The 14,240-nt window shown below is 40.8% G+C and overlaps 1 protein-coding gene across 2 annotated transcripts; it reads right to left on the bottom strand.

The window, feature by feature from the left end:
• Positions 1-1,565: 1,565 nt before the first annotated feature.
• nfrkb (nuclear factor related to kappaB binding protein) lies at positions 1,566-14,221 on the bottom strand. Of its 2 annotated transcripts, none has more exons than XM_034199887.1 (26): positions 14,161-14,221; positions 13,626-13,776; positions 13,312-13,513; positions 13,089-13,216; positions 12,843-13,014; positions 12,622-12,726; positions 12,462-12,535; positions 12,303-12,384; positions 12,021-12,216; positions 11,813-11,924; positions 11,604-11,730; positions 10,601-10,678; positions 10,441-10,517; positions 10,293-10,339; positions 9,937-9,997; positions 9,682-9,856; positions 9,009-9,115; positions 8,797-8,920; positions 8,365-8,444; positions 8,020-8,210; positions 7,095-7,365; positions 6,826-7,008; positions 5,313-6,026; positions 4,172-4,278; positions 2,618-2,753; positions 1,566-2,136 (listed from the first exon to the last, which is right to left on the bottom strand). In XM_034199887.1, exons 2-26 carry the CDS (start codon positions 13,749-13,751, stop codon positions 1,996-1,998), a joined length of 3,816 nt encoding a protein of 1,271 aa, XP_034055778.1. In that variant the 5' UTR covers positions 13,752-13,776; positions 14,161-14,221; the 3' UTR covers positions 1,566-1,995. The 2 variants fall into 2 exon arrangements, with proteins under 2 accessions (XP_034055778.1, XP_034055769.1); XM_034199878.1 differs by having other exon boundaries at positions 8,020-8,213.
• Between the last annotated feature and the right edge of the window lie 19 nt (positions 14,222-14,240).

The following is a 14,240-nucleotide window of genomic DNA, read 5'->3' on the forward strand; positions in this document are numbered from 1 at the left end:
TAAGGTTTACACACATGCATATACACACAATGACAACCTGTCTCAGTAAAAGACAAAGACAGGAGGTGGGAACTTTCGAAACTTCAGCACAGGAAAGTCAAATACAATAACCTTTTGGTATGAGAGGAACAGTAACGCTGGACATTTTTGGAGCATGCACTGGTGGAAAAAATGTCTGACCATTTCCTATAATCAAAAGGAATTGGTCACCAACATAACGTATGGTATATTGTTGCTAAAAAAAGACAGTTTTCTTGTATTGGGGGACCATGACATTTTGTGGAGACAGCTCTTAACTCCTCGTCAGACCATTACATTACGCCGTACTGCCAACATAATCAAGTTTGTTGTGGTTAAACCTAGTCTTCAATAGTACCTTTGTGACACTAAATACGTGTAAAAAGGATTGGATACATATAGTAGGTTTACTGCTACATTAATAAGATTTCAACAAATGTCATCGTTCATTCCTTGTTAGACAACATTGAGGTTATGATTATTATTTCTCTTCAATTTCAAATCAAATCAAGTTTTATTTATATAGCACATTTATAAACGATTTTTGGTCGAGCCAAAGTGCTGTACATATAATAAAAATAGCCTACAGTAGAGACACTTTACAGCAAATACAACAGCACAGATTGTTCAGAATATCAGTATGAGAAAAACGACACCCTCTATCCTTAGACCCTCACATCGTACAAGGAAACACTTCCAGGGAAAACCCCACAGTTTAAGGGGGAAAAATGGGAGAAACCTCAGGGAGAGCAACAGAGGAGGGATCCCTCTCCCAGGACGGACAGACGTGCAATAGATGCCGTGTGTAAATCGAAAAGATAATACATTTTACAGCATATAGACCGAATGTTAGGAAATGCATGTGTCTGTAATAAGAAGATGAATCCACGAGGATGTCAGCTACTCTTTATGTCCATGTCTACAACAGCTGGTATTTTATGTAGGGGTTTACATTTATAGTGTTGGCTGATTATATTATAGGTGTAGCATGTCAGTGAGCCTGTAAGACTGGACCAAGAGTGACACCTAGTGGTCAACATGCAGAGGACAGAGTCACACATCAGTTGTTAACCTGCATGGGATTATTAATGAGATACAGTATATTCAAAGTGCTAGTTGGAATGTGAAATACATCCTCCAAAATGAGCTCCCAGAAAGCTTTGCTTGAAGAGCCGGATGAAGAGTGAATGCATGGTTATGACTCTTTTAACTATACTAGATTTAATTTTAAATGTTGACGGTCTATGAGGCTGCGTCTGTTGTTTTGCACAAAGTAATTTCAGTTTCTTTTTTTGGAAGAAATCTAAAGATAAAAACACAAATTCTGTATATATATATATATATGATATGATCTGTTGCTCCTTTAAAAACTGAAAAGTCAAAGTTACAGAAATGTATGGCCTGCTATCAAAAGAATGCACACCTGATACTAGTGTATTAAAACAAAAATCACAACATCCAAATAAATCAGACAGATTTCCACTTCACATTTGATAATATTGCTTTACATCAAATAAAATGACAGAGAAAATCCTATTGACAGTCAATTAGAATTTACAATGTGTACTTTAATATGAATGAGTTGTGATGTGAGGTTGTATTTAGGTTGTAAAATGTTAACAGAGCAACTGGTCTTGTGTACAGTAAGCTGCTGGAAAGGAAAGACTGAAGCCTGCATGGTTGGAGCAGCATACAGTAGTCACACGTTTTCCATTGTTTACATTTTTGTTGAAACAATGTGGACAAAATAATTCAGGAGGGGATTTTTAACATACTGTTCATAGTGACTGTGAAGAGTTTAACGCACTTCAACAGAGAAAGGGTTAGACTGAACACAAGTCAAATCCTTAAAAGAAAAAAGCTAAGTTTTTGTGAGTATTATCCCAATTGTAATGATAATATACAATGTTAATATACAATGTTACAAATACACTTGCGAGAGAACAAACAAGTAAAATCATGTTGAACAACCAACCATCACTGTTTAGGTGCAGGAGGGGGGTCGGGGGCACATTTGGGTGAAGGTGCTGTCGTGACTACAACTGTGGAAACAGATTTCGGGGAGCCTGTTGCCATGCGCTGCTGGAGCTGCTGCGCTTGGACCGTCTGGATACGAACCTAAAACAAAGAAAGAAAAACGATCAGGCTCTAGGCTTACTTTAGTGGACCATAAAGCAGCCTCAATGTGGTTTGATCAAGTCTTTAAAAAGTCCCCTATTATACTGTTTTTCATCAATATATTATAGGTCTCAGATATATACAAATCATGTCTCTGAAGTGTTTGGCTCCAAACACCAAACAGATCATTGCAGCATTACCCATAATCCCCTCTGTTTCAGCCCTGTTTCAAAAGTGCTAATTCTCTGTCTGTTACTTTAGATGAGAATAAGGAGCCCCTCCCCACGCCCCTCTGAGAGAGATTTGGTTAAAAAGAACATAATGGTGCTCTAGGAGGAGATTCAGGTGATAAGGTGGGGGGGGGGGGGGGGGGGGTGGGTGGGGGGGGGGGGGGGGGGGGGGTTAAAAGACATGAAAAAGTGTGATAATAGGTGACCTTTAAATTATTTGACTTATTGACAACTGTGCGCTGTAATGTCACCTGTGTGGCCTGTCCCTGCTGCTGAAGCTGCTGGAACTGCTGCGCGGTGACGAAGCTGACCGGTTTGTTCCCTGCGATCAGCTTGGTGCCTGCAGGCATGGTGGTGAGGATGATGTTCCTGCCCAGACTGCTGAGACTGCAAAAAGGAGAGGGGGGAAGGGCAAAAACATTTCAAATCCAGCTGCCAAACTTACAGATGAAAAGGAGGATCAAGTGAGACAAAATGATTGTTTTATTGATAAATAAATATAATAAAGAGGCTTCAAAACTACAATACAAAATATACATAAGAAAGAAAACTGAAAATTCCAAATTAAGTTAAACGTCAAAGGATTGGATTTAACAGTACATGAAAATAAAAAGATATAGTGGAAATTCGCAAAATAATACCTTACTTACCAATAATTTTACTTTTTAGATTTAATTTAATCTTTTAGCGATTTATTAAAATAGATAATTACCAATCATTTTGTCTTGAAAAGGTTAAAACTAGGGCTGTCAAACGATTAACATTTTTAATCAGATTAATCACAGCTTAAAAATTAATTAATCAGATTAATCACTATTCGAACTATGTCCAAAATATGCCATTTATTTATGTATATTGTTGTGGGAATGGAAAGATAAATGAAAGAAGGCGGATATATCCATTTAACATACAGTATCTATGTTTATTATAACATGTTTCTGCGTGTCAAAATGAAAGACAACCCACACACCTATCAATCATCAAACCGTGGGGTCTTAATTCATTACGTGTTGATTTCTGTCAACGGGGGAGTACTTCAGGAAAGTCGACGGGGGTGGCGGGCTAGTGGAATACTTCGTGACCACAGAGTGTGAACGTTGTGATCAGCTGTTTTAGCGCAGTTCTCCTGTGAAGGGGGGGGGGAGTCTCCCTCGTAGCCGGTTGGCGTAGTTTTGGCACAATTCCGTTGTACAGACCGACGTTAACAGCAGCCCTGTCTGTGCACACGGAGACCGACTCTGTCGTCCGGTGATCTAACCTCCTTCTGGAAAAGCTTCACAAGTACGTCGGTACGCAAATGCGCTTTGTGACACAAGTGACGGTACGCATTTCAGATTACGCACATAACCTGCGTACCAGTTATGTGCACCCCTGTACTACAGCAAAAGTATTCTCCGTCGGGACTTCCTGCAACAACACCACGCCGTTATCAAAGATGTTCTATTGAGAAGACGATCACTACGTGACAAAAGTTTTCAAAACCGTGGCTACTGAAATCAATCTTACTAACTGCTGTCTGTGCAATTTACTCCGCGCGAGTTGGCAGACTTTATTTTGCTTCCTTTAACATCATTTTTCATGGTGGGGCTAAGCCATTTCTTGGTATGGGTGTAGCCTACCCCAGCCATACCCTGGCGCTGCCACTGGTGGCACGTATGGGGCGGGCCATTCTGCACATGCGTTAAATGCGTTAAATATTTTAACGCAATTAATTCAAAAAATTAATTACCGCCGTTAACGCGATAATTTTGACAGCACTAGTTAAAACAAAATTAATTAATGACAGTGCAGATAATGAGACTTACCTTGCGTTTAGACTTCCTTTCACCATCGGTGTGGTCACAACACTCTTGCTCTTCAGTGGTTGGCTCAGCACAGAGATGGGTACAGTTATCCGTGTTGGTAACTTCCCCTAAAGGGTTGTCAACAAAAAAAGATTATTCCCCAGTCATGTGACTTAAAAATTATTAACTAGACTTTGTGGGTTCCACATGAATGAATTCCCATTGTCTCTGAGAAAACTATTCAAATCAATAAATCACAACCTCAAGCAGGCCAACTCTAATGAAACAAAGCATTGTCTATGTTTTAGGATTTCACTATAACATAGCTATCCAAAAAAAAGGATTTGCATTCATTGTTTTGTCCTAAGAGAGCCTCGATCTTTTTCTTTGAAATCAAGAAATCAACTATTTAGAGATGCATTTGTGCTCATCCAGCATCATCTCAAATGCTGAACACATTTCCTTGCTGTTTCTTGTTGGGAAACTGGGAAACATGTGAGGAGGAAGAAGGAATAGCAGATTTGTGCTTAGCCGTGTCCATCTGTTATCTCATATTTCACTCAGACATATCCGCGTTGTTTGGCATGGGCAAACGTTAGATATTTGGCATGGGCAAACGTGAGATGTTTGTCCGAGGTTGGCTTTATAAATCATTGCTGATTGTGGTTACATGCATACCCTTGCTGTAGGGCAGGGGTGTCAAACTCATTTTATGTGGCTCGCAAGAGCTTGAAAATAAAATAATATACAATACAATTGGTGTAATTGTTGAATATTTGCTTTCAATTATTTGCCCTAGACTTCTGCTTTCAGACGTAGTTATTTATAAAGTTATTACCAGAACTAATAATAATCCAATTTAATAATACATCATTAAAATTAATATTATTTATTTATATATGTATATTTATTTAGTCTTAACATTACAGCCGGCCCTTTGGGTTCTACCATAATGCTAATGTTGCCTGTAATGAAATGTAGTTTGACACCCCTGCTGTAGGGGCTTTGGACCCGATCAATTCAAGTGAAACAGTGACACCTAGGGGCCATCTGCTGTTATTCAATTACATGAAATACCTGGAGCGATCATGATGGCACAAAATACACAAAGAAAACTAGCATTTTCCTTAAAACATGAGCAGAATGAGACAAACTCTCTTACTGTTTGTGTGGTAACCACTGTAGCGGGGACCTGCCTCACGGTGGCAGTGGCTGTTCCTAGCGTCAGAGTGGAGCACGAGACCCCAGGAGCCACAGTGAGCCCCTTGGCCCCGGCCACAACACTGGCAGCCATGGTCACTACGTTAGCACATGTAGACGCTGTGAGGGTCTTAGTGCCAGTGGTGGTTGTCATAGTGATGGTGTGACCCTGTTTCTGTGGAATCACACCGAGGCCCGGCATTATCCGAATGGTGGCCCCGCTCTTGTCGGGGGAGGAAACAGTGGAGAAGGTTCTTGTTTTTTGGTCCGCCATAGTGACAGCCAGAGTGGGCATCAGACGAATGTCGCCGGTGGCCTTCAACAAGGTGGAGGTAATAGAGCCTGCTTTAGTGGTCTGAATATCCGAAGTGGAACCGGAGGCAGAGGAAGCCAAGGAGTGGGGGGGCGTCATGTGCAGAGTAGCTGATATGCTTTTACTGCCTGAGGCTGAGCCCAGGAAGTCAGGGGTGAGTTTGACAGTCGCAACTGGGGATTTGGCGAGAGTGGCCATCATGTCTGGGGTGATCCGCAGCACCGTCTGGCCCTTAGAGTCAGTAGTGATGGAGGAGGGGGGGAGGCGGAGGACATCTTTACCCTGGATGCGCAGGTTGGTAGCTGTTATTGGGATTCCTGCTCCTCCAGCATGCTTCATTCCCAACTGGCCTGTGATAGACACCTTCGAAGGGAACATTCAAAGATATTGTTCAGGTTCATACTTGTATTTTCAGTTTCCATGTCTACATGCTCTAATGGTTGAAATCACATTATCTTTCTCATACTGCCTGAATATACCTGTATTGTATACCTTGAATGAAACACTCCTATTTAGTGGCCATATTTTTGCTTTAACAGCATTTAAATAGGACCTAGACCTGGTTACTCATTAAAAACATAAGTGAAATCTCACTTCTTACAATATGGAAGATCTGAAGAAAAAGTCAGAAAAAAAGGGTTACTTATTTAAGAATATGGAATTTGTTTCAGTCTCAGCCAGCACCAAAAGGTGTAACTATATAACATTTGTAATCAGAAGGGGAAGAAAAAAATTCTCCATGCGCGAAAAGAATGAACCAAAACTAAATAGAAAGACTGATTTCCACAATTAGGAATAAGAGTTTAAAACATTTTAATGAGTTTATCTACTTGTAAATACCTTATTGTAGTTTGAGGGATTAGCCCATTTACACATTACGTGTTACTTGTTAGACGCTTTTATCCAAAGCGACTTACATACATTCAGTACTGTGGACAATCCCCACAGGAGCAATTTGGGGTGAAGTGTCTTGCCCAGGGGCACAACGACATGCTGACTGCAGTGGGGTTTGAACCTGTGACCCCTGATCCCAACAACAAGGCTCTATCCACTGCGCCACAAGCCTCCCTACACATTTTAAACCTTTGCTTTAACTAACCATTATTGCAGCTAAAGACTGTTCAGGTTAACTTACTGGATAAACATCATAGTTTAAACAAACCTGTTTTATATTCTGGCCGGAGACTCCATGCAGCAGAGCGGGGGAAGAGGGGTGGATGTGTGCCGGGCTTCCAGGGGACCGGGCTTGAGGTTTGGCCAAAGCTACAGCAGACACTGAGAGGGTGGTGGGCACGTGGACCGGACTACTGACAGACTGAGTCCTCAGAGGAAGAGAAACCACTGTCTGTTGACAAGCATAACAGACACAGCCATAAGTAATTATGCATTTGCAAGATACAAAACAATAAACTCTGCTCTTTATCTGTCTACCTGGGAGATGCCCTTGGCTGTCATTGACATTGGCATCCTTATCTGGTGGGGGGTATGATGCAACATGGTAGCCTGTTGACCTCCTGCCGAGGGACCCAGACCAGAATGAGCGGACACCACCCGCACCTGAGGGAGGGAGCCTGCCGCCAGGTGGCTCACTATCCGAGCCGCGTGTTGGGACGTGACCGTATGTGAAACCTGTGGACAGGCCTGACTGCTGGGTAAGATCGTTCCCAGCTGGGGCAGCGAGGGGGGGGACACGAGGAGAACTCTGGGATAGCGAGAAGAGGCAAGGAAACGATGAGTTAGTACACTTTTTTTTTTGTATTATTGTTTTACTTTTATGTATGCACCACAACATCAAGTCAAATTCCTCGTACGTGTCAACCTACCTGGTAACATACCTGTTTCTGATTCTGATTCTAATTATGCTGAAGAAAATAGGTTGTATGTATTGGATAATAAGATAAGATCAATATGATAAGAAGTCATTTATTGATCCCAATTTGGGAAATGTTTGCGTTGCAGCAGCATAAAAAGACTTGGCATTGTACAATAAAAAATAAAAGACTAGAAATAAACATTCCAAAATGTAAACATCTCAATAGAAATAAAATAGCATTGGAAAAGTTGAAAATATACATGTTGAATTACAAAAGAAACAAAATATAAAGCAGGATATTATATATACATAAGTATGTGAAGAATGGAATATTAAATATTATAATATTAATAAGAACATAAAGACGTTAGAAATGTGTCTTTTGATTGTGTATGTATGTATATATGTATATATGTATATATTATATAGTTTTTGTATTCGGGATTGTGGGAAACGGTATTTCGATCTCTCCGGCGTCTGTACACACAAACTGAAAGTTTGACAATAAAGTTGACTTTGACTTTTGACTTGTGGCACACTGACCCTGTACTGGTCTTGATTGTGTCCGGGCCCCCGGTCTTTGTTGGCATGCTGGCAGCGCAGGGTAAGGGGGACTTAGGGGTTCCTGGTGTGTTTAGGGTGGGTGTTGTAGGGGTTGGGGACATAGGAATGGAGCCCATATCCTGTCCTCCCTCCAGACACCCCGGGGTTTTACCGCCTCCTTCTTTACCAGACTTCTAAAAGATAACCAGGAGATTCATAACCAACACTTGACAACTTTTACACACTGATAAGCAACTTCAAACGTCCACAGTGTTTTCCATACAGCTAATAGTTTACAGGTAGATGTGGTTTTTTTTTGCAGTTAAATAAAGACGATGGACTCACAGGCTTTGACGGAGGCTTAGGTTTCTGCTGTAGGGCTTTTCTTGCTTTTGCAGCAGCAGCTTGAGCCTGGTGGATCCTCTCTGGAGAAAAGATAGAAAGATATGAAAAGACATTTAAATAACTGAAAGCATTTACTACAAGAAAACTTGTTTCTTCCTCTCAATTCAATCAGAGTATGGTGAACACAGGACCAGGGCAATAGAAAGTTAAAGGAATGAAAGTTATTAGTTAGTTCAACATCTTCTACAAATCCACGGTACAAAAAAAACTAACTTTTTGAATTCTGTGTCAGGCAGATCTAATGGGGTTATGGGAAATAAAATGAATCTTATTGTCAAAATAAGACAAATGAAAAAGACCACAGACTTAAGAGATCTTTACACTTTAAAGGTGGACAGCTGAGAGCTAAAAATCGAGCACATGCTATCTTACCAAACTCTTCTTGGCTGCGACTGCGGTGCAGGTAAATCCAGAGCTTACGACCAATGTCATACTTCACACAGGGGTCTTTCTCATAGTGAAGTCTATCCAGAGCCCCACTGACCACCGTGTTCACCTAGATAGCAAAGAAGAAAATTACTTAAAGGCTTCAGGCCACTGTAAAGTTGAATGACTAAAAGACTAAAAGAAAAATAATATCTTACCTGTGCACTGGTTACATCTGGAGCAAGAAATTGTGAGTCTTTCAACAGTTCACAGATCTCTGCCCTTGTTCCTTCTCCGTTGGGTAACCTGGCCGCTGCATCTCGCACTACGGAAGAAATAAGGTCAGAATTGTGGCACACACTTAAAAGCTCTCCTATTATACTGTTTTTCATCAATATATTATAGGTCTCAGATATATACAACACATGTCTCTGAAGTGTTTGGCTCCAAACACCAAACGGATCATTGCAACATCCCATAATCCCCTCTGTTTCAGCCCTGTTTCAAAAGTGATGATTCTGTGTCTGTTACTTTAGATAAAAATAAGGAGCCCCTCCCCACGCCCCTCTGAGAGATATTTGGTTAAAAATAACACATTAGTGCTCTAGGAGGAGATTCAGGTGATAAGGGGGGGGGGGGGGTTACCTTGGTTGGTGATTGGCTAATGGTTACACAAGCCAAATTGTTATGACATCAAAAAGTGGCCAAAATCTGATCAGCTCATTTTCAGACAGGTTTTTATATAAATGGATCAGGACAAAAAGAGAGGGGGTCTTTGTTACTGAGACTTTCAGAATCTCTTTACACGGAGGGGACACATGTTTATGTATAAAAGACATGAAAAAGTGGATTTTGCCTTACAATGGTTTTAGAGTAAAAGAGAGGGCCTACCCAGAGAAAGAATGGTGACATATGGTGGTCGGTCTGAGCGCAGCAGCGTGTGCTCCCTGGCTTTGTTGAGGGACATCTCCTTATCAAACACGCCTTTAACCGGCCCCACCACAGATTCAAAGCCGTGCATCCTAAAGGTGAAGGCCTTGTGCGGCTGGTTGTATCGCTGCTGCTCCTAAAAAAAAATGTTAGGTTAGAAAGACTGTGCAGGAAAAAGTGGGAACATGCTTTAATAAGACATAAGATTCCACAAACCTGGATTTGAAATACTTGTCTCTCATCCCCAGTGCTGGGCCGTACCACATAGTCAGTTGAGCTGTTAGGTAAGAGACATTACACTGTTAACTTCAAAGAACATATTGTAACTCTAACTACTTTGGTATGTTAATGTCATGCTAAAGATACCTCTAATATGCATTTAAAATAGAGCTATGGTTACTTTTTGATTGTGCAATAAACTATTTGGCTGATAAAATACACATACTTAAATGACTTTTAAAAAGCTAAGTACTACCAGGAACCCATAAAAAAAGCTATGGTCAATCAATTAATTCATCATTTGTTCAGCAAGTATATTGTGTTTGCAATGCTTTTAAGTCGCTGAATCTTACACTCTTGCAGTAGGAGAAGTCATCTCTAGCATTTCTTCATTTTCGGTCTGTTTAAAACACAAAGAAAATAGTGGTGGACATTAACATCGTAGTATAGCACAGTACAAACAGTCATTGCTGAACAGATTTGATATAACAATGGTACTACCTTGATGACTAAATCTTTGGAGTCCAGCCACAGCTGACAGAGTGCGCTGAGATCCTTCTCTGTATCGTGCGTGGGGCCTGAAACAAATGATCCACTTTAACCCTCAAGTATAAAATCAGGAATTCATCGATATGGGATTTCAAAAGCTGACCCTCCTTACCGATCCACCTCCACTGCTGAGATTCATCAGCAAATTCCACAAATGGAAAAAAGCCACTGGGGAGTGCCATCATGCCATCTGATAACAAACATAGCAAATGTAAGTAACATGGAGTTGAGAAAAGGCATCACTATGTCAGTGTGAGTGATCACTACTTAGGCAAGGCAAGTTTATTTATATATCACCTTTCAACACAAGGCCATTCAAAGTGCTTTACAAAAATGAAAAACATTAAGAACATTAAGAAATAGTACAGCAGAAACACATTATAAACATTAAAAAGCAAAGATAATAAAACATGAATAGGACAAGAATAAAAGTTACAGTGCAGTATAAGATGTGAATAGTTAAAGTGGACCTATCATGCTATATTTGAATAATATATTGTAGGGCCATACCTATATAAAACATAAAACATGTCTGTGAAGTTTTTTTTCCAAAATACCAAACAGATCATGCATTTTAGCCATGCCTCATTTCGCTCTATTCCAGCCCTGTTTTTGCAAGGGCTGATTCTGTGGCAAATGAGCTGCAGCTGACCACACCCCCCTGCAAAGGAGGGGGGCGTGGCACAAGCGTCATGTTACCATGCTGTTACCATGTCACGGCAACCTCTTATTCCCCTGATAGGTGGAGAGTTGCCCATATAGGCAGAGCTCCTTGTTTCTGACGTCAGAACCATTTCAAATCTGGATCAGTCTGTATCAGATCCGTTGCAGCCCCGTTTTTAGAGATTTGGGTATGGAGGAAAAGAGAGAGGGTTGTGTTTTCTGACACTTGGTGAGTTCCCTGACACACCGGGGACACATATTCATGTATAAAAGACGTACAAAAGTGCATTTGCATGATAGGTCCCCTTTAAATTAAAAGCAGCAGCAAAAACAAAAGTCTTCAGCCTGGATTTAAAAGTAGTAAGAGTTGCAGCGGACCTGCATGTTTCTTGTAGTTTGGCAATATCCCTAATTGAGTTCAATTAAAAGCAGCGGACAAAAGTCTTCCTTACCTTTAGTCTCTCCTGCAAGAAACTGCAGGGCTTGAAGCACCAAGTCAGACCAGCACGGGACAGATGAGAACCAGACGTTGAGGGAGCTGGCTGGAGAGGACTGCCACATTTGAACTTTTTCCTCCAACTGAGAGATCACAATGTATGTGTTATAAAGTGAAGTCAATTGTATAATATGTATGTGAGACTCTGTGGTGCTGAGTGCATACCAATGAAGTACTGGTAAGGCTTTCTGTCGCTAAAATGCTCTCCAACAAGCTGAAGAAACTGATAGCTATTTCCTCAACTGGAGCCGGACTGCTCTGACACTCCTCCACAATTCTGTAAAGAAGTTTTTTATATTAGTCTTTGATGACAGTACAATATAGACATATACAATTCATAATATTCTTAATGCCAGCAGAGGAATAGACTTACTCCTCTTTGATGTTGGCCAGGGGAGTGGACGGCGTGTCCGGCAGGGAGTTGATGATGCTCGCTGGTGGAGCTGATGCGTTTTCTGAAGGTGAGAGAATTTCACAAGGATCCTCAGATTCCACTTTTATTGTCCTCATTTTCTTCTTTCTTCTCTCATCTTTAATCTTCTTCTTAGGCAGTGACAGATCAAAAAGTGCTGCAAGGAAAAAAACAAAAAATAATAAAGAGTTTGTCATGACAGCAAATAAAGCAAGACTTTCTTTTTATTATAGTTTTACTCACGCAGTGTCCCCTTCCGACCGATATTTGTTCTTGAAAGTATGTCCCCAAGGTGGAGGTCAGAGGTCATCAAGTCTGGATGATCCTGAGTAAACAACCAAATGATGAAGTAGAAAATAGGACAAATTGTATCTCTGGTTTTTTTCTACCGACACCACTTACTGGCTGTCGCTTCCTCTTATCCCGATGGTTTTGCAGCATGGCCTTTAGATCTCTCTCCCCTAGTTCTATTTTTTCTGTGGAAACATTTCAATATTTGTAATCATTTTATTTGCTGTAGTGTTGTTAGGAACATCATCTTGATATTGCAGAAACCACTGACCAGTAATCTTCATGTCTTGGGTGGAGAGGCTGGGGAGGACTCTGAGTGAGACAGTGGGCGTCGGAGAGGAAGGCGAATGGGGTGCTGGAGTCCATAATGATATATCTACAAGCATATGCAATAATACTCTTATTAGTGTTCATCACATTTTTATCAGAAAAGGCTTTAGGAATATAACGCTATTGTTATTTGCAGTGATACAAATGAAAGAACAGACTGACCGTCATCATCAGATGAAGCGTTGCTGTCTCCACACTCAGTTTTGACATCCTTTAATATACGGCTCAATCTTCTTCTCACCCTTGGTTCTCGCATTTCAGCATGAGTCTTGGTCTGCAACTTTCTTTTTGGTGGAAAGTCCAGACCATTTTGAACTGCAAACTCTAGCAACTCCTAAAACAAGAAAACACAATTAGACTGATTGCGAGACGCCATGTGCCTTGTATTTCAAACTTTTATAAAAATACCTTTCTGGAGACGAGGATGTGCTTCAACAATTTGTGGTAATACTGCTGAAGGGAGTGCAACTGTCGCTTCTTCTGGGACTTGGCACACAATTGTCTGTACTTGACCACTTCAGGATTGAAGTAACCATCTGGGATAAGATAAGAGTCATGTTCAGAACAAGTGCATCACAAATGTATTCAGCATGATAATGTTGTTTGTTGGTGGGTGAATCTAGGTAAGCACCTCTGAACTGTCTTTGTGCAAGATGGAGGGGATTTCCAAAATGAAAGTTTGTGTTGTTGAATAGGTCACCGATGGTTTCATCCTGTTCTGCAACATTGTTGTCTGGAAACTTTGGCAAAAACTGACGAAGGTGCTGTCTCTGGGAATCTGACAGTACTTCACTCCAGGTGCTTTCACTCAGCACGGAGAAGAAAATGTCAGGCTAATAAAAACAAAAAAGTAAACAACAATATTGAATGCATGTCTTACACCTGTGCACAGTCATTTAAAGCAGGAAAGAGCAACATTTAATCACTGAGCGACAGATAACTCACGTCCTCGAGTAGGTCCTCTGGTAGGTTTAATATACAGTTCCCCAGCATGCACTCCTCTGTGATTTGTCCATTGTCTTCTTCTTTTGGATCAAGGGGGTCTGTAAGCATGTGAGTGAGGGCATCCATTCTCCCTCTGCACCAAGCTTAAAGTCTTTCACACAGGAAAAAGACATATGACTTTTAAATATCTCAACATCTGTGGACGGACTCTGAACGATCCGTTTGATACGATTCATTCAACTTGAAAAATGTTGTTGTGAATACATTTAAGGTAGAATCTGATAGTTCAGTGCGACAAACGGTTTGAACATTAGAAAGCATTCACCAATGTCAAAACATTAGCGTTAGAGTGTCAAAACACTCTAACGCAGCGCTACTTAGCAAGCTAGGCTACCAGCTGGACTATCAGTAGAGACAGTTATAACATCTTGATTCCTGTTCCAAAGCAAACATACTATTAATGTGTGAATTTGCAAATGTGCATATTTTTGACTAAGTTGATACCTATAGTTAAAAAAATGCTGCTAGCTTTTACCTGAAACTGCTCTGTGTTTTGGAAATAAAGGGGGAACTGTTTTACCGACGTACCGTTTTCTTCTTCTACTGAGAATGTTT

Source organism: Gymnodraco acuticeps, unplaced genomic scaffold, assembly GCF_902827175.1.
Source record: "Gymnodraco acuticeps unplaced genomic scaffold, fGymAcu1.1, whole genome shotgun sequence".
Lineage (NCBI taxonomy): Eukaryota > Metazoa > Chordata > Actinopteri > Perciformes > Bathydraconidae > Gymnodraco > Gymnodraco acuticeps.